At 32.0% G+C, this 26,298-nt stretch overlaps 1 protein-coding gene across 1 annotated transcript; it reads left to right on the top strand.

Moving 5' to 3' along the window:
• The first annotated feature begins 605 nt into the window (after positions 1–605).
• Positions 606–26,298, top strand: LOC111700150 (KH domain-containing, RNA-binding, signal transduction-associated protein 3). Its single transcript, XM_023470976.1, has 13 exons — positions 606–1,105; positions 3,695–3,758; positions 7,768–8,102; positions 11,520–11,550; positions 11,644–11,722; positions 13,709–13,775; positions 17,145–17,190; positions 18,367–18,454; positions 21,339–21,559; positions 22,261–22,356; positions 23,102–23,192; positions 24,516–24,640; positions 24,799–26,298. The coding sequence occupies exons 1-13, from the start codon at positions 1,063–1,065 to the stop codon at positions 24,875–24,877; spliced, it is 1,365 nt and encodes a 454-aa protein (XP_023326744.1). The 5' UTR covers positions 606–1,062; the 3' UTR covers positions 24,878–26,298.

Below are 26,298 nucleotides of genomic sequence, written 5' to 3'. Positions count from 1 at the left end.
CTATTGAATAATTGAGAAGCTATTAGTTGCTATTGAATAGTTGAGAAGCTATTAGTTGCTATTGAATAGTTGAGAAGCTATTGATTGCTATTGAATAATTGAGAAGCTATTGGTTGCTATTGACCAATTGAGAAGCTATTAGTTGCTATTGTATAATTGAGAAGCTCTTAGTTGCTATTGAATAGTTGAGAAGCTATTAGTTGCTTTTGAATAATTGAGAAGCTATTAGTTGCTATTGAACAATTGAGAATTAATGGAGGATTATTTGAAATTACATCAAATTATGCAACAGTCCCTTAAATAACAATGGATCCCTATTTCTTTGTATCCCCTGTGCAGTTAAGAATGATGGATTAGTGAAGGATTTAAAGTGGACGGGAAAGGATCAGTTTTAAGCTGAAACAATTCCATTCACTTTAACAATTATATTTATTTTGATCTTCACAATTGTATTTGAGAATTTTTAAGAAAATAGAATTTAGTTTTTCCTTTGTTGAATTTTCTTTACAACTAAATTAAATTTTTAATGAGATTCCCATTTAATTTGATTTTGGACAAGGCGAGCCTAATTGATTGATTGAAGAAGATTTGATGGAAAACGGTTGAAGGTTTGTCTATGTTTGGTGACCATGGCTCCGGACTCCTTCTACGGTGTAGAGAGGTGGAGAGGAACACACCGGAGCCGGGAGGTTTTAATCTCTCAGTTCTCTTAAACCTTGAGTCGGGACGGAGTATTTATCCTCAGTCTTTATCTATACCTGGAGCTAGGAGCATCTATCCTTAACCTGATCTATACCCGGAGCTAGAGATATTCAGAACTAACCTATACCTGGAGCTAGGGATATTCAGACCTAACCTATACCTGGAGCTAGGGATATTCAGAACTAACCTTTACCTGGAGCTAAGGATATTCAGACCTAACCTATACCTAGAGCTAGAAACCGTACCATATCACATAAAGCGATAGATACTAACAGTGATGAACTAATAACCGAAAATCTACCAAAATCCAAAAATAAATTGTGAATAAATTTTCAAGTGAAGAATGGTTTAAAACTATAGATGGTTGTTCACTCTTACATCAACCCGTATTCTAATATGCTAGGAAAATATATTCAATTTAAAAACTATTTTAGAATTTAAAAGCTTTTAAAGTGCAAAGATGGCAATGTACGATTCACAATGGTATCCTTAAAAGCTTTGTTTTGTTTAATGACTTATGAATTAAACATTAATGTTTATAAATTTTACAACTGATTATTTTCAACCGTGGGTTTACTACTTTCCATGAAGCCACTTGAAATTCCGTTAACAGTTTCTTTAATGTAAAACTGCGAAAAAAGTCCTTGCTAATCAATTGATTTGCTGTATTTTACATCTGAAATACTTGGTTGTTCTCTACTTCTAAAAATTTGAAAATGTCAAGTTAATTATCAAATATTTCGATATCAGGTATATTTATGTTAAAAACAACATAAAAAGGTTTAAATATTTGTTTTCTTGATTTTACAAAGAATTCAATCTGCTGCCACTTTTCGAGACAAAATTAATTTTATTACTTTGTGCAAAATTGAGACTGATACATTAGACTTTAACTTGACACAGACGGACTGTTAGACGAAAACCGAACACTTTGTTAAAAATATCGAACTTAACGAAAGCATTTCAAAATTACAAACATTTTATTCATAACTTCGAACAAAGATTTTGTAATTTCGTTAGGCGTTGCAGCACGCAGGTCGCAGGGGTGTTTTTGCAATTCATGATTAAAAAATCGGCAATTTTGAAAAATTGCGAAAATTTAAGATTTGCAACCCCCCCCCCTCCGCCCCACGTATTTTGCTGTCCTAAATGTTCTGAAATATCCGGCTGATGAACTACTCAGATTAGTTTCATTACCTGCCCGGTTCTCTGCAAACATACTTTCACAATTTACAATTCAAAAACGTCAACTTTTTCATGGAGGGTAAAAACCAGAGCAGTTTTGAGCCTTGCCGTCAAGATGTGTCAGATATAATTAAACTATTTGACAAGGTGACATACATACATAAAGGATAAATAATTTTTAACAAATGTATCTAGTTTACTGGAAGAGATTGTAAATATAAAGGATAAATAATTTTTTACAAATTTATCTAGTTTACTGGAAGAGATTGTAAATATAAAGGCTAAATAATTTTTTAACAATTGTATCTAGTTTACTGGAAGAGATTGTAAATATAAAGACTAAATAATTTTTTAACAAATTTATCTAGTTTACTTGAAGAGATTGTAAATACCAAACGTCGTCATTGATTTCAACATTATACTTTTTTAAGAGACTGGATCGTATTTTAAAGTGATCTACCATTAAAAGAGGGGCATTGCCCGATACACAACGGTACCCTTCATAAACCTTTATCTGATCAATAATGTGGTAGCTATATTGTCCCTAACAGTGTATAATTTTGATAATTGCAGTAGAAAGTAGAAAGTGTGTATAAAAAACGATTTCCAAAATGTAATTACTGTTTTTTTTTATAAATTTAAATTTAAACAAAAATCTGCATTCCTGCGATAATTTGAGCGCACAATAAGGCAATCCACATTTTGAAAATACCAGATGTATCATTGATATCGACGTATCGAGAATTATTCCTGTAAATAAAGGTTTATTAATAAATTCCGGGGCAAATACTTTAAGAAGACGACATTTTTAGTGGAAAACATTGTAGTTTAATTGGTCTTACTCTTCAATACTGGATTACTTGAAATATTTCCCCCCCCCCCTTAACAGATTAAATCATTTAAAATTGAAAAGAATGCAGAAAGGTATTTCCATATGAACTATTAATTACTGAAATTACAAATATATCCTCCTGAAAGAATTTGTTTTCATATTTGTTTTGACAACATGTTGACCGCAGAGAATTTGTTACAAAATGACATGTCCCTCCCTTCCTGACATTATTATCCCTCCTTGCTTCACATTATTACCCGCCGCATTTTCCCTCCTTGCTTCAAATTATTACCCGCGTTTCCTGTATCAGTCCCTGCTTCACATCATTGCCCACCTCCTGTATCCCTACCATCTTCATATTATACCCCCCTCCTGTATCCCTCTCACCTTGTTATTATTGCCCGCCTTAATTCTGTATTCCCTTTAACCTTCACATTATTACCCTTCTCCTCTCCCTTCTTCATGTTTTTGCCCGCCTCCTAAATCACTCCCTCCTAAGTCCTATCTCTTATTATTTTTATGATATATCCCTCCCTATTTCACTTGAACGCAACCCCCCCCTCCCCCGGGGCCCCCCTTCATATTCTATTCTTTTCTGTCCTTTTTTCTGTCTTGGATAGATCTCTCCCTACCCTCCTCTCTTCCTCCCTTCCCCCCTATCCCCCCATCTTGTGCATGTCATCTCCTTGTTAAGATCATTAGCATGCTATCCCATGCAGATCGTAAACTAGAGAAACAATGGGAAAACAATATCATTATCGGTAGGAGTTTTTCTTACAGATTTTAAGCTCATGCATAAATGTTTATCGTGTACAAATATCAAAATTGTAAAAACAACCCTTTTCCTCTCCGTTTTTCATTTTTATGTTAAATTCAGTATAAAAATATCGACTAAGAGAATGTTCGGAAAAGGTCAGTTGTTAAATGTTAGTATTAAACTAAACATTTGAGTTGAATATTTTGTCTAATAAGTAGGCGGGGTCTATAACCCTCTTCTTCTGCAGAACCTTACTCAAGGCTATAATACAGCACAATCCAGGTAAACATTAATTCAGTCCATTCCAGGTAAACATTAATTCAGTCCATTCCATGTAAACTTTAGTCCAACCCATTCCAGGTAAATTTTAGTTCAGTCCATTCCAGGTAAATTTTAGTCCAGCCCATTCCAAGTAAATTTTAGTTCAGCCCATTCCAGGTAAACTTTAGTTCAGCCCATTCCAGGTAAACTTTAGTTCAGCCCATTCCAGGTAAACCTTCCTTCAGCCCCTTCCAGGTAAATTCTAGTTCAGCCCGTTCCAGGTAAATTTTTAGTTCAGCCCGTTACTTTAAGCTTTATTCCAACCCATTCCAGGTAAATTTTTAGTTCAGCCCGTTCCTTTAAGCTTTAGTCCAGCCCATTCCAGGTAAATTTTAGTTCAGTCCATTCCAGGTAAATTTTAGTCCAGCCCATTCCAGGTAAACTTTAGTTCAGCCCATTCCAGGTAAATTTTAGTTTAGCTCATTCCATGTAAACTTTAGTTTAGCCCATTCCAGGTAAACATTCCTTCCGCCATTACAGAAAAGCGTTATGGCAGCCAATTTCAAGATTTTTCATATTTTTTGTTTTCAATGGTGTTTTTTCAAAATTAAAACAATATATTTATAGAATATTTATAGAAGCTGCATTTCAGGTCAAACAGATTTGAATCTGACTTTTCATTTCTTACAAAATATTATAATTAATATAATCTTTTTGAATTTTTCCAAGTTTAATTTTCTTTAAATGGAAAGTTTCCCTTTTCTGAAATTAGTCCCAGATGGGCGGTAGAAATCCCATTTATTAGTATAATTGTAGAATTATACTAGACTAGAAACAGCTAGAAGCTACTTATTTCTAATCGGTGAGCATCTATTAGATACTTTACTGTGCAGTTAAGATTAAAGCTTTGTCAGTGTAAACTACTCACAAGTCAAAAGGTTAAATTCCGAATTTAAAATTTTCGATAAAAATCTTCTATGCCTTGTTCTTCATTTTTCAAATTGTGTCTTTGCCTAATTAAGTAAAGTGGTCAACAAAATAAAGTAGACGATGTAAATTATATTTTATTTGCTCTTTAGAAGTAAATTTATATGTTCTGGGTTTTCATGTGGCATCAAAAAATTTAATTCTAATGGCCACTGTATCTCTGCATTACAGATATCTGACTTGAGGAAATATATAAAGCTTTTTATCCGGCTAGGGGGGAGTATTGATAATCGATCTTTTATTTGGAAGGAAAAGTTACTGATGTAACTTTTATTGTACGGTCTATATAGTTATGAGAAAATTACTCTGTCTTGTATAGAACAGTAAACTTAAAGGATCAACTTATCAAATCATAGCTGATGTTTCTTTAGAAAATAGTTGGAACACTGAAGCGTTAAATTTGAAAATGTTTTATTATTATTCAGATTTTGAAATGTTTTTTGCACCTTTTTCGAATCGTTTAAATATAGATATAGAAGATTGAATAAAGGGATAAAATTGTCTAGACTTCAAGCTCTTCATTCTACACTTTACAGGGTGTACCAGATTTATAGACTCTGTGACCTTCACGCTACAGGGTGTACCAGATTTAAAGACTTCATAGAATTTGAAACTTACAAGGTGTCCAAGAACTCTAGGCTCTAGTATATACACTCTAAAGGGTGTCCTAGAACGTTAGATTCTAGGACTTTACTATACAGGGTGTCATATAAACTTAAAGATTCTAGAGCGTATGCTCTTCAGGGATATCTATACTTTAGGATCTACTGTCTACAGGGTTTCTTAGAACTCTAGACACTAGGATTTACACACTAAAGGGTGTCTTAGAACCTCAGACTCTATGGCATAAACTTGACAGGGTGTCCTAGATTGCTAGACTCTAGGATATAAACTCTACAGAGTGTCCTAGAACTCTGAACTCTAAGACATATTCACTCTACAGGGTGTCCTAAAACTCTAGATTCTAGGATATACACTCTACAGAGTGTCCTAGAACTCTGAACTCTAAGATATATACACTCTGCAGGGTGTCCTAGAACTCTAGATTCTAGGATATAAACTCTACAGGGTGTCCTAGAACTTTTGCTTTCGATAATCTTTCTTGTAAACTTATGACAATTTTGCCTGTAATGGCATGCAAGATTGCAAAAAAACCTCTGAAAAAACGTAGAATTAAATTAGGTCGTAAAAATAAAGAAAAATTCAAATACATGCTCTCTTAAGCACGTACAAATATTCTAACTGCATATGTAGATATATAATTTAATCTGTTCCCTTACGGACAAAATGTTTTAAGTTTTCTCGTCACATTGATTGTAATATTTTCGTAGGGATATAATTAGAATCAAAACTAATTTTATTCAAGATTAAAACTTAGAGTCTAAAACAACAAAGAGAGTTATGCAGATCTGTTTCCATAATCTTACCTAATCTGTCTACAGTCTGCCTGAATCAGATTTTTTTTTCATTTTTCAATTGCAAATTTAAATTGCATAAAGATATCGATAATTCTACATCATAATTTGTTAAAAAACTATATTCAATATCATAAGATGTCTTTATATGTCATGATAAACTTGTTTCTTATGATGAATTTCATATCACTATGTGTTTATTATGATGCATTACCAAAATTATGATGTTTTCTTTTCATATCACGAGATAGCATTGCTATAGAAATATCATAGCAAACTATCTTTACGAAAGTAAAACTGTATTTTTTTCAGCTGATTCGTTATCTAGCGTTCCTTGAAAATATCAACCAATTTACGGTAAAAGTAATTTTCATTAAAGAGAGTCTGACATCTTTGATCAGTCAAAGGTTTTAAGGGTACCGTTGTGAATTAGATATTCACCTCTTTAAATGGAAGGTCACTTGAAATTTTGCCTTTAGTCATTTTAAGATCAAAAAGTGTTTCCTCTTGATATTTTGTGGTTAAATCTGCAGGTTTAGGTTTAAACTAGAATCTGCAGGTATAGGTTTAAACTAGAATCTGCAGGTATAGGTTTAAACTAGAATCTGCAGGTATAGGTTTAAACTAGAATCTGCAGGTATAGGTTTAAACTAGAATCTGCAGGTATAGGTTTAAACTAGAATCTGCAGGTATAGGTTTAAACTAGAATCTGCAGGTATAGGTTTAAACTAGAATCTGTAGGTCTAGGTTTAAACTAGAATCTGTGTGAGGATGTGGGTTCATGTTGGCCAAGGAATGAATTAGACCATTAACATTTATTCCCCCGGAATCTCCCTCTTTTAAATTGAATTTATTGGGCAGGGTTAGGAGCTGGACACTCCTTCACGTTTAACCATTGGTAATTCTTTAATCTAGGAATCATAATACAGAGAGACCCATAAAACTTTTGGAATTGACCTCAGATTATAAATTTACTTCTTGGTCAGCTTCATTTCTTAATTCGAACTCGAAATGATTTGAACTTTTATATGATTCTGAAACATATATTTTTTTGCTGAAGCCAAATATTGAAAGCATGGGTACCAATCATTAAAATCATGTTAAAATGTTTGACACGTTGATCTTTACAGTAACTATATTCATTTAGGTGTCTCAATTCCTCCTTTATACAAAAATATCTTATTCTGTGGAATATATAANTGTATCACAGTATCACAATCTATTTGCTTCACATGTTATTTATTGCAAATGGACACAATATCCCATCGGATTAAACTCACAAAAGAAATAAATTGAAAAGTTTTCATATTCAAATTCAACCTGCCGGGGCCGGGGCCGAACCTATGCAAATTCTAAATTGAAGTTTCATCTCATTCAACAAATCAGCTAGAAGGGGAAAACGATGTCTTTTAAACAGACATTATAAAAGCAACTTATTATGGTGAACTGATATTTTACGTTATCAAGTTTAGGTATTAACATAATAAAAAATCTTACAAAACCTTAAAATGCTTTTACTGTACATAAAGAAAATTGATTAATATTTCTTAAAACAGTGGAAAAAACCTTAAATTTTAAGTTAAGTTAAAAGATCAAGTTGAATTTATATTATTTAATTTTTTGTTCAGTATGCCTGGTCCTGCAGCCTATGCCTACCCGTGGCAATCAGCCGCTATGCAGGTCAATCAGCTGTCGTCAGCCGTTGCACAGCTGACTTCACAATCTCAGCTGTCTTCGGCGGTGGCACAGTTAACATCACAATCTCATCTGTCGTCAGCGGTGGCACAGCTAACATCACAATCTCATCTGTCGTCAGCTGTTGCACAGATGACGTCCCAGGCACACCTTGTGAGTACGCCCCAGTTGGTGTCTTCTAAGCTTGGCTCTTCAGCTGTTTGTTCAACAGCTGTTTCATCATCTGTTAGTGGCGGACCAATACCAGCTACTGTAACTAGCTCACCAGGTGATACATAGCTCAAACTTAGATAGTTAGTTAATGAGATGGTTAGATGGTTATATGGCCAGATGGTTTGCTGGTTAGATAGTTAGATGGTTAGATGGTTAGATTGTTAGATGGTTAGATGTTAGATGGTTAGATGGTTAGATGGTTAGATGGTTAGATGGTTAGATGGTTAGATGGTTAGATGGCCAGATCGTTAGATGGTTAGATGGTTAAATGGTTAGATGGTTAGATGGTTAGATGGTTAGACGGTTAGATGGTTAGATGGTTATAATAATCAGATGGTTAGATGGTTAGATGGATAGATTGTTGGATGGTTAGATGTTTAGATGGTTAGATGGTTAGATGGTTAGATGGTTAGATGGTTAGATGGTAGATGGCCAGATGGTTAGATGGTTAGATGGTTAGTTGGTTTGATGGTTAGATGGTTAGATGGTTAGACGGTTAGACGGTTAGATGATTAGATGATTAGATGGTTAGATGGTTAGATGGATAGATTATTAGATGGTTATATGGTTAGATGGTTAGATGGTTAGATGGTTAGATGGTTAGATGCTTAGATGGTTAGATAGTTAGATAGTTAGATAATTAGATGGTTAGATGGTTAGATGGTTAGATGGTTAGATGGTTAGATGGTTAGATAGTTAGATGGTTAGATGAATAAATGGTTAGATGGTTAGATAGTAAGATAGTTAGATGGTTATGTAGTTAGATAGTTATATAGTAAGCTAGTGAGCTAGTTAGATAGATAGTAAGTTTGTTAGTTATATGGTTAGATAGTTAGATAGATAGTAAGTTTGTTAGTTAGATGTTTAGATAGTTAGACTTGTTTGATAGAAACCTAAAGTTTGTTAAACAACAAGTTTGGTAGAACATGCAATACTATAGAATATAGGATATAAAATATAGACACNGGGGGGGGGGGGGGGGTAAGCACTACTTTAAAGAAGTAATAGAAAAAATAGATTACCACTATTTGATATTTTATTCTATCACAGTTTCAATCTATTATCCTCAATTTTGTTCTGTTTGCTAGACTTTTACTTTTTTCAATGCCTCATACATAAATCTATTTACAACATTTATAATCTATTTATTACATAAGTCTAATCAGTTTACTGCACGACTTCTTATCCATTTTCCATACTTGTAATCTATGTATCACAGTATCACAATCTATTTGCTTCACATGTTATTTATTTTCCATACTTGTAATCTATGTATCACAGTATCACAATCTATTTGCTTCACATGTTATCCATTTTCCATGCTTGTAATCTATGTATCACAGTATCACAATCTATTTGCATCACATGTTATTTATTTTCCATACTTTTAATCTATTTATTATACCTGTAATTTCTATGCACTATACTTTTTATTTGATTCTTCAATTTTGTTTTGTTTCGTCTAATTATCCATATGGTTGGTTAAGTCTCAAAACCTTCATCTTTTTCTGCTCCTTTCCTACTTCTTACAATTTCTTGTTCTTATGTGCTTTCATTTCTCAACTTGAAGTATGGTATATGACTCAAATCATGAAAGCAACAGCAATAAAGATAATGAAAAGGAAAGCAGAAAGAAAGTAAACAATGAGGAGAGAAAAGAACAATAATATGAAAACCAAATAAAAAAATGACAACAAAATGGAAAAGAAAAAAGTAAATGAAAAAATTTTAAATTTAAAAACAGAAAGGGAAGCAAATGTGAAGCAAGTAAAATCGATTGAAGTAAAAAAAAAATTAAATCGGAATTTAACTTTTTTTAATGAAACTGTTTGGCCATCGGTAAAAACATCAAAAAACAAGATAGAATTGTGACAAATAAAAGCAGAATAAAGTGCTGGAATACAATGACTAAATAACCGTAAAATCTGATTTAAATCTAGAGTGCTAGGGGAGGAGAGGGGAGGTTTGATTTGAAAGTTAAGATTCTCGGATGCAAAAAAAAACTTAAAATCAATTAACTAAAAAAATAAATAGTTTTCTTCATTTTTTTTAAAATTCATAACTTCTCTATTTGCTTCACATGTTATCCATTTTTCATACTTGTAATCTATGTATCACAATAAGGGCAAAAAGACAGATATGCAAATGGACACAATATCCCATCGGATTAAACTCACAAAAGAAATAAATTGAAAAGTTTTCATATTCAAATTCAACCTGCCGGGGCCGGGGCCGTTCTCTCTGATTTTTGGCATGCATGCCTGAATTGTGATCTAGTTTTTCAATCAAAAACAAAGTGGGGGAAAAATAACTTTTCCCTTAATTTTTCCCGCATTTTTCAGACATTTTTTCAAAAACTTTGTGTTAGGTCCATTTGGGGTGTCTAAAGTCATCAACATTGGGTCGGGAAACTCAATTCTGGATTTCATAATGCATTTCTTCCTCTCCTTATACCATTTACCCCCCTTTTCCCGCATTTTCCCTCTCCTGAAGGCCAAAGAGGCCTACTGACTTTATTACTATAGAGATTTCTCTCTGATTTTTTTCATGGAGACCTAAATGTTAATGACTTTAGACACCCCACATGGACCTAACACAAAGTTTTTGAAAAAATGTCTGAAAAATTCGGGAAAAACCTTGTTGCACCAACTAGTCCTGTTGATTGTCTGCTTCATTAACCCAATGTCTGTCCGGTACAGTACAAACTGGGACCAGAAAGGTTGACCCGGCACGGAAATTCAAATGTACTAACCAAATATCTTTACTAGTAAGTTATTTAAACAACTTGTAAAGTAAAATGGGTCTGTATACACTGCACAATTGCTGTGCCTCATGTTTATATTGGACTATTTAAATTCACAGCTTATGTCTAAAAGTCGACATCCTATTCCAGAGTTTCTGTTTCTCACTGTACAGCTAAAGAATCCATTATATAGGCGAATTACAAACATAAATAATGTTTTTAAGATTCGATGTTTTAGTTAAAAATCGTTTTTACAAACCAATATCATTTTTATGAGAAAGAATATAAAAAACTTTTCCCCAAGCATCCATGAAAAGGATTTTGTTTGAACACCGGATGGGAAAAAGTTGAAAATCTGTTAAAAAGGTTTCGAAAGCCAAATGCAATCCATTTCTAAGGATTTTCTATTCTATTCTTTCCTTTCCTAGATTTTATAAATTGGCAAATGTATGATGCCTAACTCCGAAACATTACACTGCAGTTATACATTTTGGTCATCAAGTAGAAATGTCAAAATACACAATACAGGACGAAATAAAAAGATTTGTTTGACATGGAATATTTGACGTTTGACAAAGGGGTTTTACATTCAGTCAGGAAAAAATAAATGAAAATTTTAATTTATTCTCAGTTGAAACTTGAGAAAAAAAGAGTGGGCGAAGAATGAATAAGCTAAAGTATGAATTGAATTAAAATTAATATAAAAAAATTATTTTTTTTATGTTTTAGGAGAATTCACGCTAGATTCAAAAGATTCCAGGTAAATTTATTAAATAAAAATATAAGAAAATTCTGAAATATTTTATTATTCTGGAAAACAATGAATCTCACTTTAAAATGATTATGTTTTTAGTAACTATCCCTCCTCTCCTTGTGAATCTAACAGTTCTATGATTGAAGAAATAAACATACAGTACCTTAAAGAGCTTCAGGTCAGCATTGATTATTATTAAATATTTTATTATGATTGCAAGTAAATAAATTCAATAAAGAAATAGCATTGGAAAAAAATATTTGATTAGTTTTGATATAAAACGTATACCGTATCAAAAATGTTGTAAAGTTAAATGTCATATCAAAATCATAGCAAAACTCTTGATCTCTCTTTTTTAGTCGGAGAACTTAACTTTACACTGATGGTAAAATCAGATATTAGAATTTCCCTAAAGAAGAAGATAAAATCTTTCTTTTGTTTGAACAAATGAAAAGTTGAGGAAATGGGAAATATCGATTTTCTGAGAAGAAACTTCAAGGATTTTTAAAATTTCCGTTTTCTATTTTTTCTCTTTTCCTGGATTGGGGTTGTGTTCTAGGAAGTATAGAAAGCTTGATGACAAATCTGATATTTCTAAGAGATCAGTAATCAATGCTAACCGGTCCCTTTCCTTACAAACATCCTAAAAAATATATATTCTGTATGTTTTATTAGATTGTACAGTTTTACCTAACCGCACAGTACCTCATCCACTTGAGCCCAAAGTTTAAAAGAGTATCGTTGAACGAAACTCTCGAGTTTCCGTTCTCGGGTTTTAATGGATAAAAATAATGGATAAGAAAAATATTGATATTGATCACAAAACTGTTTAATCCCATTCGTACAATCCGGGTTTCAAAACTGGGTTTTATAACGATACCTTGTCCTAAGTTTTGGGCTCTGAATTCAGTCATAAAACCGGGTAATCGATACTGGGTTTCAATTTAAAACTCTGTCTAAAGTTTCGGGTTCCCCCCTATATCTGTATATATTTGAGGCTGAGGATAATAACGAACCATGAAGAATAAAGAAGGAACAATATTCAGAAAAATATTACATTGTTACACGACGCGGAGGCTGCTTAATGCTTATCCCGGGTATATAAATCCAAAAAGAAGTCCCCACCCCCCCGGCCCCTCCATGGGCGGGGTACGGTCGACACTTTTCAATCTGTTCGTTAATAGTTAGAAATATTAACCGGACGGACGTTCGTTTATTAACCGAACTTCTTTCAGTCAGTTCATTTCGTTATTTTTTTATTTTTTGTCCTTTTTTCATGAACAGTTTATTTCGTTGACTAACGATTTACAAATAATCTTGTTTTCGTTCTTTAGCAGAATTTGTCGTCAATTTTCCAAAACTATCGTTCTGTAACAGAACGTTGCCCAGTCCTAACCCATATCTTTGGACATTTTGAGGGTTCATAAATTATCTCTAAAAGTCACCCTTTCTTCCTTGAATTCCTTGAATACTCGAGGTACCAACTCTAATTTTCTAATCCAAATAAAATCAAACTTTTTTTCGTTTAATAGTGATATTTTAAACTTCTGTTTGAATCAACTGATTCTAAATATCAAAAGGCTACGGCATCAGGTTGGAAAGATAATGGGATTAGAAAATTAGATTAGAAAGTTTGTGTTTAGTGTTGGTTTTATTACACAATGAACATTAAAGATAAATACATATAACTATAATGCACACTAACTTGCATCAAATAAACCTATCTCGGATCTCCTCACTACTTTTTTCATAAATCCCCCCCTTGTATCCATCTATCATGAAAGGGCCCCCTCCTTGTGAAAAGATTCATTAATCTTGGAACACTTTGAACTTTTAAAAATTCCTTCCGTTCTACCGAACTTTCTTTACTTTATAAATTAAATGTAAATTCATTGAATTTCGGCTGAATTTTGATGAGTTGAGACTGCTGTAAACTTTATTTAATGATGGTAAAAAGATAGATAGATAGAAGGATAGATAGATAGAGAGATAGATAGATAGAATGATAGATGGATAGATATTTGAAATGAATGGATGAAATTAAATCGACTGAAAAAAGTTTCTTCTGTTTCATGAATTTCAACAAAAATACAAGTTTTGAAAAGTTTCCCCTTAATTTATATTTATAAAGAAAACAAAAGTTAGTTTGAATTATTATTTTCAGGCCGAGAAAGAGACGATGGAATCCAATACAGAATCTAAATCACATGCGATAAAGCTTCTAGAAAATGGTAAGTTTATTTTCAATATATCTCTAGGATTGTCAACCGAAGGTGACGGTAAAATGTATGCGATATTGCTGGTACGACTTTGTGACCTCCTAGCGTCTCCAGTTTTGGTTTTATTAGAAAATGAAATTTATCCAGTTACATTTTAGAATTTATCCGGTTACATATTAGAATTTATCCATTTACATATTAGAATTTATCCGGTTACAATATTAGAATTTATCCGGTTACATATTAGAATTTATCCATTTACATATTAGAATTTATCCGGTTACATATTAGAATTTATCCGGTTACATATTAGAATTTATCCATTTACATATTAGAATTTATCCGGTTACAATATTAGAATTTATCCGGTTACATATTAGAATTTATCTGGTTACATATTAGAATTTATCCGGTTACATATTAGAATTTATCCGGTTACATATTAGAATTTATTCGGTTATATATATTAGAGATTCAAAGTATCTTTTTTTTAAAATAGCTTCAGTAATAGAAGTTAAGATTGAAAACATAAAAGATTTATTTTATTCCTTTATTTTAACTTGATCCAGGCGTGAAATTTCAGTTTTAATAATAAAAAAAATAGTTCAGCGTGAATTAAAATGTTAAGAGAAAAGTCAAGGAAAAGAAAAAAAACCTATACTTTCATTAAATTTAACTTTCTGTCCACGTTGAAAACTATTAGACTTGGAATTAATTAGAGAATCATTCATTTAGAAAATAAATTGTGTTAAAACGATTTCTTGCTTTTCACTTTTCAATATCATTTTAGTACTAACAAGTTGTAAAAAATAAATAAATAATATAAAAAAAAATACTGACAAAATTTAGAAAATACGTTATGAAATGTTATATTCAGATTTTTTACTTCAATTCTAAGCTTGTTAAACTATTGTGCATTATCTAAGGTTACAAAAAGTATTAGTGATTAACAAGGTAAACCAACATAAAAGTCAACCCGGTCACGAAATTTTATGCATAATTTTCACAGCTTTCTGGATCTTTCTGAATAAAACATTGTCACATCTTCTGTTATATAATAAAGCTCTTCACTCGTTTATATATTTGTACATATGTTACCTATGGCTGGCGACACAGTTGGACCAAATTATTTCTTTATGAAACCCATGGGATAGCATAGGCTAATTTCTTGTGGAAATTTTTTAAATTCCACGGGCAACGCCTCGATCTAAGCTAAACTCATGATTTAATACCAAGCGTAGGTAAACGGTGGAAGCAAACTAAGATTATAATAAAAACCTGAACACCGCCGGGCACTCCACCTTGTAACAACCATTGCAGGGGATAATCATCTCGTTAGTAAATATTTTAATTGATTAAGATTTCTAAATCTGTCGTAGGTGAAGGAAAAATTACAACGAAGCTGATGATGTCAGAAGGGGAGGAGGGGAAAAAATTTTCATCCCCACCCCTCTGTCTTGGTTTTTTTGTCTAAGAAAAAGTTTTGTTAAAATCTGAAAACACCCCTCGAATTAATCAAATTTAACCCTTTCTCCTGATATTGAAGAGAGAGAGAGAGACCCGGTAACAAATATTTTCAAGAATAAAGAAATCCCAATGAAATCCAAGCTGAATTCTAACTGTAACCACGATGAAAGCTAACATATACTATAGAATACAAATGGGAAAATTAATAAAAATTAAGAGAATTTTTGCCAAATTTTGCATACATAAAACGTTCTCGCAAGACAAATTTTATAACAAATTCTGCATAATTTATCAGAATATTTTGTATTTCAACTCTATCCATTTAAACTTCAAATTTAGTCTAACTAACCAAATTTTTGTTCAAAATTTATTAGACACAAAATCTGCCAATTTGAAATAACATGTCATATTTGAATGTAATATTGAAAATTATGGGTTTTTTAGCATTTATTTACGCTAGTTAACTATAGATATTAAATTAATCTGCAGATTAACAAAAGATCTAGATCAAGCATTGATCTAGATATTTACCAGACAAAAGTTTAATACTCATAATTTTGATCGCTTGGTTTTTGATATCCACAGTAAGCACTTCTGAATTCTACGCATAATCTGCTTAATATATCAGATGATTTGGATACCGCAATATCTCTGTTCTCTCATTGATTGAACGCAAAATTCCCTGGCTTCAGATTTGCTGGTTACAGGATATTTGAATTAAGAATAAATTTAGTTGTAGATATACAAAAGATCAAGATCAAGCATTGATCTCGAAATCCATAAAACAAGAGTTCCCAACTCAGAGCTAACCATGTGTATCGTGGAAAAATGTTTGTTTTTGTTTTTTAAATGTCATCAAATTACATCTGATTAAGCTATTCATCTTGATGATAAGCATATTCAATGGAATACAATTTAATGTGTATCTTAATGACTCTTATCATTAGTTTCTGAATCACCGTGTGGGTCATATTATACATAATACACAATACATTAAACATATATGATAAGTAGCATCTATTAAACATAAACTGGGTTACAGACAATGAATGAGACTTAATACATAGAAGACTGATGCGGATACATTTTATTCATGGTTTTCTGCAGTTTTTAACTTTTTCATGTCTATGCCACATAATAACCTTTTATTCAGAAATTTTATTAATTTTTTTTTAAGTTACACATATCAATATTTTCTCGCTATACACTTTATATCGTATTTGTATCCAAATCCTAATCTTACTGTCACTAAAATTATTCAGTTTTCTTAAAAATATATTTCACTTAAAACAATAGTGCATCATCAAGAGTTTTTAACTAAATGATTCTTGATTCTAAAATATTAAACACTTTTCAGAGTTGTTCTACCTGCTAATCAAAATTAAAGAAAATTAAAAGAATAGCAAAAGGTTTTTATATTTAAAAAACAAACTTATGATTTTAGAATTTTGATATTTTGATCTAGACATTTGACGTCTAATTAGAGTAATATGTAATTGCAAGGAACTTTTAACCCTTTGTGTTTTCGATCCTTGGCGTACATTGAGACGAACATATCTGTTTAGGATTTCTATAGGATGGAACAGGAAAACTATTTTGGATTTCTAGGATGTAACAGAAAAACTGTTTTGGATTCCTAGGCTGTAACAGGAAAAATTTTCTTTTCTGATACTCAAAACTAGAGTCATACATTTGTTCATGTGACCTTCTCCTTCTGTCTAGTTCAAAGTGATTTTAAAGGTTTTATAAGAGTCTATTCAAGTTTTATGATAGTCTAACAAACTAAAATTATTTAAAAGTAAAAGTTTTTATAGAGTGTGCTAATTAAAAGATTATGCATGTCGAAGGGATGAATTTGTCTCACTTGAAGCATAGTTTTATTATTGTAAATTTAATCTTTTGAATTTTTTTCAGAGATAGCCTGTATTCAGTCTGGAGGAAACAAAAATACAGGCTTTAGGTTAGTTTAATCAAAGTAGGGGTTTAACGAGAAAAAAATGTAAGATTTTAATTATATATGGGTTGGTATTTATAATTACTAAGCTTTTAGGGCGCTTTACGCCCATCTTCTTTCTAAACTTTTAATTGTGGCTTTATCTGTGAGCATCTTCTTTCTCTTTGTACAGTATAATTTTTTTTTAATTTGCAGATTTTATAATATTTTTTCGCGCATTATCAAAATTTTACAAAATTAAATAATTTAAGATAAAAATATTTTAAGATTACATATATAAAGTCTGATTGGCCAAAAACCTTCCCTGGGGCTACGTGAGGTCCCACACAAAATTTGGGCCTGACTGGTTTAGCCGTTTTGACGTTTATTGGATACAAACAGACAGACAGACAAGCTAAATTTATATATAGCTTTGGATAAAATACCGCTTCAATAATATGAAAATTGTAAAATGTCCAGAAATTGTTATCTAAAAGTCGTTAAAACACTCGTTTTTGGATCCTGTTTTTATTTTCATCAAACCTATGCATACATAAAATACAATGCCAAAAAACTATTATGCTGGATGTTGTTTTAGCCATTCTTTCTTCTAAATTTTGGTGGTCTAATATTTTTAACTTTATTTAAGCTAATGGGGTTTCCTATTGAATTAAAAACTGTAAAAGCTTGATGACGTCAAAACTCATTATTATGGACCTAGAAGCTTTCACCCTGCTCACACTTTTGAGTAATAATCTTTTTTTACAATTTAAACCTCATTTCAATTATTGTCGTCAAAATAGACAATTAACCTACAGTAATTTTATTATCTTATTCCTTATACTTATTGTTTGAAAGGGAAAAGGGGGGGGGCAAATTTTTTAAAATCCTAACACCCCCTGTGTTACAAAAAATACTACAATTACTAACAGTTCGAACTTATTTATTATTGATTGCTGCTGGTTTTTTTTTAATTCTGTAAGGAACTGCGTTTTTGCCACAAATTCTTATTTTCAAATCGCTTTATCTTTGCAACCTGATGGTGCAAAGCTTTGATATTTCAAACTATTATTATTTGATCTAAAATAATTCATAGCTTAAAACATCTATGGTCTAGCTCCGGTATTGAAATGCAAATATATAGTGATATTAATATCAGAGTTTGTGACAAAAACTGAATTCCGTTTAAAGAATATTTTCTAGGGAGCCTGTTAAATACTTTGATATTTACCGCGAGAGACCGATAAGACTAACAGTCCGAGCCCTCATACCTGTTAGAGAACATCCAAAGGTATGATTTACATTTTTTTCGGTCAAAAAGATCAGATTTGTGGGTTTTACATTTTTTCTTATTTTTAACAGAAATAGACATTCAGACTACTTTTTTCTACTTAAAAGAAAGTGTATAAAACTATTTTGATATTTGAAATGCTCTCAATATTAACCCATAATTTGCCACAACTCGTATATCATAGGCTCTTAAAAATTCCGGGACATTAGACTTTTAAGCAAGACCAAATAAATCATCATATTGTCTACCTTTTATATAAGACATATCTTACATCATCTATACACACATTGTCAATTTTATATCTTTTTTGTGACATCTTGTATATAATAATATACCTTATAGTCCTTAGTTATTTGACACCCTGTATATGATATAACTGGTTTATGTGACACCATCATACCATGTATATGATATAACTGGTTTATGTGACACCCTGTATATTATATAACTGGTTTATGTGACACCCTGTATATAATATAACTGGTTTATGTGACACCATCACACCACGTATATGATATAATTGGTTTATGTGACACCATGTATATGATATAATTGGTTTATGTGACACCCTGTATATGAAATAACTGGTTTATGTGACACCCTGTATATGATATAGCTGGTTTATTTGACACCCTGTATATAATATAACTGGTTTATGTGACACCTTGTAAGAGTAAGTGTTTAAATCACTCTCATGACAGTTTTGAACGTTGCTTACACTGCAAATCTGACACCAATATTTCACACACAGATAATGTAATCAATATTTCTTTATATATATATATTTATATGTTCCTGATACTATACCTAGATGGATATTAGCTAAAGTGCCCGGGGTTGCCCGTTGAATTTTAAAAACACGTTGAAAAAAATAGATCTCAAGTTTTGAAGGACAAAATTTCAATTGAAAAATAGATTTCATTTTTTTACCGGGATACCTATGGTTTCCTTAAAAAAATGTCAGCCAATTTGCTCCAGCCGTTTAAATAGCTATGGCGAACATATAAATATATAAATAATAAATATAAATATGAGCGAAGAGCTTTATCATATACATATAAAGGCTTTTAAAACACTTTTATTTCTGCCTCTTTCAATTGCTTTTTCCACGTCCATCAATATTTAAATAAAAAATACTTTTAAAAACAAAAATAAAGAAAAATATTCTAAAACAAAGTCTAACAAAAGAATTGAGTCTTTGCAACAAATCTGATTTTCTAATCACTATATCTCTTGGACCTTTAATATTTTAGATTATGAGTTCTGTTAGTTCAAATAATATTAGTTTGAAATATGAAAGGTTTACACGATAATGTTGCAAAGAATTAAAGATTATAAATTTTGAGTTTGTGGCAAATTCCTGTAGTTTTCTCCCTAACTGGTTGAACCCACTCCCCACCGTCATTTTCATTTAACTACTTTCAATATGTAAAGTTTGGAGCACATTTAAAACTTTAGGAAAATATTATGAAAACCCCGCCATTAGTTGATAGTGAATACAGTTTTATAGCTAAATATTCGCATAGATAGATAGACACATAATTCAAACTTTTTAATTAAAAAATTTGCACCAAAATCAATTAAAAAGTGGGGAAAGGGCAGTCTATTGTTATTATTATTATTATTATAATTATTATTATCATATTATTATCCATTGCTGACACAATCTGTTTAATTTAATGTTTACGCCATTTGTATATCCCTTAAAATAATATGCTTTTTATGCAATATGCATAGATTGTTATATTTGGTAAAAGAAAATTTTAAAGAATTTAGAAGTTGAGGAAAAGAGATTACCTATTTCTCATTTGTTGTTCTCTAAAGTTTGCCTACTGCCCTCTAGCTTTGCAAAAGTTTATAAAATAATTTTTCTACCTATCTCACTTTAACCGAACCCCAAAACGGCATCAAAAAGTTTGATTAAAATTTAAATTTCTATTACAGAAAATTTTAGTTCTTATGATCAAAGTTTTTATAGAAAAAATGAACACTATTTTATTTATTATCAAAAACATCGAAAAAAGTTATTTAATTTTTAAATTTTTAGAACATATTTGATTTTTTTACGGTAGCGAGTGCACTTAAATTTTTCAAGTAGGCAATTATAAATTTTTCTATCTAAAGTTATAGGAGTCAAGGAGCTATAAATATTTTTTTTCTTGATTATAGTGTACATGTATCATTTATAACTTGCTCTAGCGGCATAAAAGTCAGTCCAAATGCATCACGGCAAACTAAACTAAATTGCATGTAGGATAACTTCTTTTAAGAAAGATCTATCGAGAAGAGCAAAAAAGTTTTGCTTTCTCATACTTGAGCGTAAAATCAATGCTAGAAAAACTAGCAGGTCACAAAGTCGTACCAATGATGTAGATTTACTTTCTCCCTCTGTCTAGTTGCCGTGGCATTCCTTCAAGTTAACCGGGGTTTTCAATAAGTGGGTAAATTATATTGGTATTCTATATTTCATTATTTGTATAGTAACACCCTGGACTAACCAGGGCGAGATACATCCGGGCACTTCTATTTAATTTTAATCGTGTTTTGGTAAATAATTCAATAATCTTTTAATTTAAGGAGTTGTTTTATGCTTTGTTATTTAAACGCATAACAACAATGTTTGCGAATTTTTTATGTATAATAGGTTAAATTGTTATAGAAAGTCACAGCCAGCTGGGATATGGACCGTATTTTATGTTTAATATGTTAAATTGTTATAGAAAGTGACAGATAGCTGGGATTACGGACCGTATTTTTTTTTATGTTTAATAGGTTAAATTGTTATAGAAAGTCACAGCTAGCTGGGATACGAACCGTATTTTTCGATTCGAATGGTAAACCAATGAAAATTGATAAAAGTTGATAAAAACAATATTGTGTTTAGTTTAATTTTGTTGGTAAGCTGCTGGGTCCAAAGGGTAACTCCATGAAGAGGTTGCAGGAGGACACTATGACCAAGATGGCTGTGCTGGGTAGAGGAAGTATGAGGGATAAACAGAAGGAAGAAGATTTAAGATTATCAGCTGATCCTAAATATCAACATCTTCAAGAGGATTTACATGTTGAGATAACAGCCTTTGCTCCGCCTGCTGAAGCACACGCCAGGTAAACTTCAAGCTCAGGGATCTAAGTAGAGCTGGGAACTTTAGAATGGGATACCATTAATCCTGACTGCTTAATCCGAATATCTAATGTGGACACTTTTGATTTCTTGCTTAATCCACTCTTTTTTGGATAAAGTACAGAAAAATCAAAAACCGGTTTTTTAAAATTAAGAGTCCTTCCCGTTTCTGTATATATATCTTAAATGACGCGCAAAATTTCAAATATACCGGCTTCTGGTACGCGACAAGTACAAGATTAAGTTAGTCTCGAGATTAAGAAAAAGAGAGGATTAAGCATTAATCTCGATATCCAGTATTCTAAAGTTCCTTGCTCAGTGAATTTTTGTGCTGGATGCTATTAATCCCGATCACTCGATCTCGATAATTTGAGGATCCTATAATACCCTGCAGGATATCCTATAATAATTAGATTAATCTGCAAATTTACAAAAGATAAAGTTCAAGCATTAATCTCAATATTCTCAATACAGGGGTTCTCAGCTCTGGCTTCACAAAACATCTTTACTCTATTCCAATGTATAACGGGTCACCTTGTAATGGCAAATGATCTGAATGCATATTTTAGTATTCTATCAATTTTAAGGAAAAAATAATCGATGAAATGATTACGAAATAAACAATTATAAAGTGGCCTCGAACTCGAAGTGCAATGATGTAAGGATGTAATATGAATCCATATAGGATTGCGTATGCTCTGACGGAAGTTCGAAAATACTTGATCCCTGACAGTAATGACGAGATCAGACAAGAACAAATGCGGGAAATGGAAATAATCAGGAACAAAATTTATTCAAATAATCAAAACTGCTTCTTAAAATTGGCTGAAATCAATTTTAGATATCGTAATCATCATTCTCTTCCTGCTTAAGCTTTTTTAATTGGATCCTTTTAGAAATATACATTATTCATGATACCTTATTATTTTAACGTAGCATCACATTTCACCCTTTCTAACTCTTAAAGATGTTCCTAAGAGACAAATGTCTAAATCTGTCTTGGTTTTCATAGTGATTCAGAAAAACCGGAATTTTGAAAATTTTTAATACTTTGAACTAGGTTTTTCAGAAAGAGCTAATTTGCTGTGGAAAGGATTTGAGTCTTTACCACAATCTCAAAATTTTTAAACCCTATATCTTTGCAACCTTATGATGAAAACCTTTAATATTCTAAACTTAGATTATTTGATTTAACCTAATTCATAGTTTGGAATATTTGAGGTATTCGACATTGGGTTGCAAAGATAAAGTATTAGAAAATCAGAATTTGTGGCAAAGACTCAACTTCCTTTTCTGCGAACTTCTGCGTGAAATAGTGCTGAAATAAATTAACAATTTTTTTACCCTCCTCGCCCCCCCCCCTCTCCTCCTTCTCCGCCCTCGTGGTTTAAAGTCGGAATTCCATTTGCCAACTAACTGCTCCATCTACTAGAAGCATATTAGTTAATGAACTTTCAAATTGAAACCTGAGATAATATGTAAAGTTGAATGAAGTGAACAACTGTATAAATGTTTGCCTGACTCAGTACAAATGGAGAAGTGATAGAGAACCTAAATCAAACTTCAGCTCTACTGGGTCTCAGGACTCAGGGTCTACCATTCCAATCCTCTCATCAGGTACTTACTTAAACAATCAGCTCTACTGGGTCTCAGGACTCAGGGTCTTCCATTCCAATCCTCTCATCAGGTACTTATACAATCAGCTCTACTGGGTCTCAGGACTCAGGGTCTACCATTCCAATCCTCTCATCAGGTACTTACTTATACACTCAGCTCTACTGGGTCTCAGGACTCAGGGTCTGCCATTCCAATCCTCTCATCAGGTACTTATACAATCAGCTCTACTGGGTCTCAGGACTCAGGGTCTACCATTCCAAGCCTCTCATCAGGTATTTATACAAAAAAAACTAACCTTATTGGGTCCAAATTTTATTTTCTGAATTTTTTTATCCTTCACTAAAATCAGAAAATTTCCTATTTTGATAGTTTTATGATGAAAAAGTCAAAATGGAGGTTTGAAAAGCAATATATTAAAGCTAAAATTGCTTCTGGGGTGCGAATTGGCCTAAAGTCTAGTTTTAGAGTTAGGAATTAAAATCTATAAACATATCTGCTCAAGATTTCCAATTTAATGATGTTGTTTTCAAGATGCTTCGTTGTGGTTTTTGACCTTAATTCACAAATCCAATTTTAGATTTTCAACTTTTTACTTTAGATATCTTACAATCTTAAAATTAAAATGTTGGTTTTACTTAATTACACAATTGCTCTGGTATTAGAATAAAGAAATATATAAATCCAATTTTCTAAAAAGAGTATAGATAATAATATAAATGAAAACAAAAGGTTGCAAAAATAAATCAAATAACCATGATAAAACTTGCTTTATGGAAAAATATTTTTTTTGATAAAAAGATTTTTACTAAAAAAATAGATTGAACATGTAGGGCAAAGTTGTTATTATGCTTATAGGAAACAGTCAGTCCCCCCCCCCCAAAAAAAAATGCGAGACTTCCAGATTATCAAATAACAATGCTTTGCTGCAATAAAAAAGATTGTGTAAAAAAGTTACATTTTCTGATGTCCCTTGCTGAAAATCATATAAGTCGTGTTTAAGAATCTCTCAATTGTAATTTTTGACGAAACACCCTGTACATAAAACAACAATCATTGTCCTTTTTGTTTAATCGGCCAAATTCTCCCATAGTAAATTTTATACCACCGCCCTACAGTTGGGTAATTAAGGGGGTCAGGGGGGTAACTGGGTTTTGTACAAGTCAATACTCCTCTTGATACTCTATTGTGCGCCCTTTCTTCTTAAAGACAGCAACCTCCCGTGATCATTTCAGAAAAGGTCATATTTAGCTATTTTAAGAAGAAGTGGCGTGGGAGTCCACGAAGCGTTTATAAAAAAATCATTGTAATAACTTGTCTGTACAGGGTGGGCTGGGTCCTGTGATTACCGGTCTGCCTGTAGGCTCCACTAACGGGTACATGACTCCGTACATGGTGTCAGGAACAGGTTTAGCCATGGACTCAACACCAATTACTACACAACAAGACCAGTAAGTCATTTTTAAGTTGAGTTCAGATATATTCTTGAATTATTTAAGTTGAGTTGACTTTAAACTTAATTTGATTAAAAGTACTAAATGTATCCTGAAATTAAAAAAAAAGGAAATACCTAAAATATATACATACATTAAATTATAAATTATTTCAGGTTTTCTAATTCTACCTTGAAATCTAGCAGTTCTCTAGAAACATCAAAGCTTCGAGTTCAACCCTACACTAAACCATAATTATAAAATTATAAACAATCCAAACCTTACTCTTAGATTCATTAAGTATTCAATCCAAACTTTTAGCCCAGTTTTCTTTTGTGTTTAGGGTTCAATTCAATCCTTAACCTCAGATTCTTTATGTCAAAAGTATTCAATCCAAAATGTCTTAGTTTTATGTGTTTTTAGGGTCCAATCCAATCCTTAATCTCAGATTCTTGAAGTCAACAGTATTCAATCCAATTTTTAATCCTAGTTTTCTTTCCTTAGGGTCCACTCCCATCCAATCCTTTAACTTAGGTTTGTTAAGTCAACAGTATTCAATCCAAACTTAAATCTTAGTTTCCCCACAGGCTATGTTTACTATAGTCCGTAATCATCCTAAATTCATTAAGTCAACCCTTACTTTGTTGTTGATTGTTCCTGATATTGGTCCAGTCCAAACCTTAATCTTGGTATAATTGAGTTTACAACTTTGCATCAGGGTCCATTCAGAGCCTTAATCCTTGCATCCTTGAGTTTACAGTTACCAATCCAAACCATAATCTAAGTCCCAAAAAGGTCCTTAATATGATTTAACCCTGAAACGTTAGCTAACTCTATATATAAAGCTGAACCAACTCAATCAAAATTAAAATTAGCAGGAAAAAATGTCCATTCCATTGCGTTGATCTATCAAACAACATTTTTTTCTTAATTTACATGAAAACTATATTTTTATTTAAAGCTGTTTATTAATGGCGTGGTCTAAAAAGCCTGTACCCTGTACCATATTTTAGGTGAAATATGATCTCCAAAGTTATATATAACGCTGTAAATGACAAGGTCTTTATAATAAGCTACAAGTGAGGCTTTTGGGTCCCATGCAACTATTGCTCTATCCCGATAATAAATATATTAAGGTTAATGGATCTTAAAAGCTAATGATCTATATTTTGAAAATTCTCCTACTTTATTTTTAGATTCCAACTTACCCCCCCCCCCCATGGAAGAATTTCGTTATTGAACTTCAATTGTGCACATTGCATAGTGTAAACTGTACACGTAGATCTAGTTGTTTTTAAACCATATTTGTTGCAGTTCTGTGTCTGCCCATGTGATATCATGTTTTTACTGTAACGGCCTACTGTGCTTCAAACATACAGAATGTATTAAATGTATGCATGTCTATTTACCGTGGGTTAAATTTATATTATTATCATTGTGTATGTATACTGTATAGCCCATGCAGCCCACCTAATATCTGATTTTAGACATTTAACCTGCAGTGATATGTTCATCCTATTTGGACATTTTAAAGTGTGACCCCCCCCCCCTCTCCACCTTGATAAAGCTCAGAAATAAGATATCCAAACAATGTGTTCATTTTTCATACAGGGTTACCCACAATTAGGATAAGACTTTAAAGACGAACTAAAACTAAGGAATTGAGTCTTTGCCAC

Source organism: Eurytemora carolleeae, unplaced genomic scaffold (genome assembly GCF_000591075.1).
Source record: "Eurytemora carolleeae unplaced genomic scaffold, Eaff_2.0 scaffold342, whole genome shotgun sequence".
Taxonomy (NCBI): domain Eukaryota; kingdom Metazoa; phylum Arthropoda; class Copepoda; order Calanoida; family Temoridae; genus Eurytemora; species Eurytemora carolleeae.
This window is presented reverse-complemented; position numbering and strand designations above follow the sequence as displayed.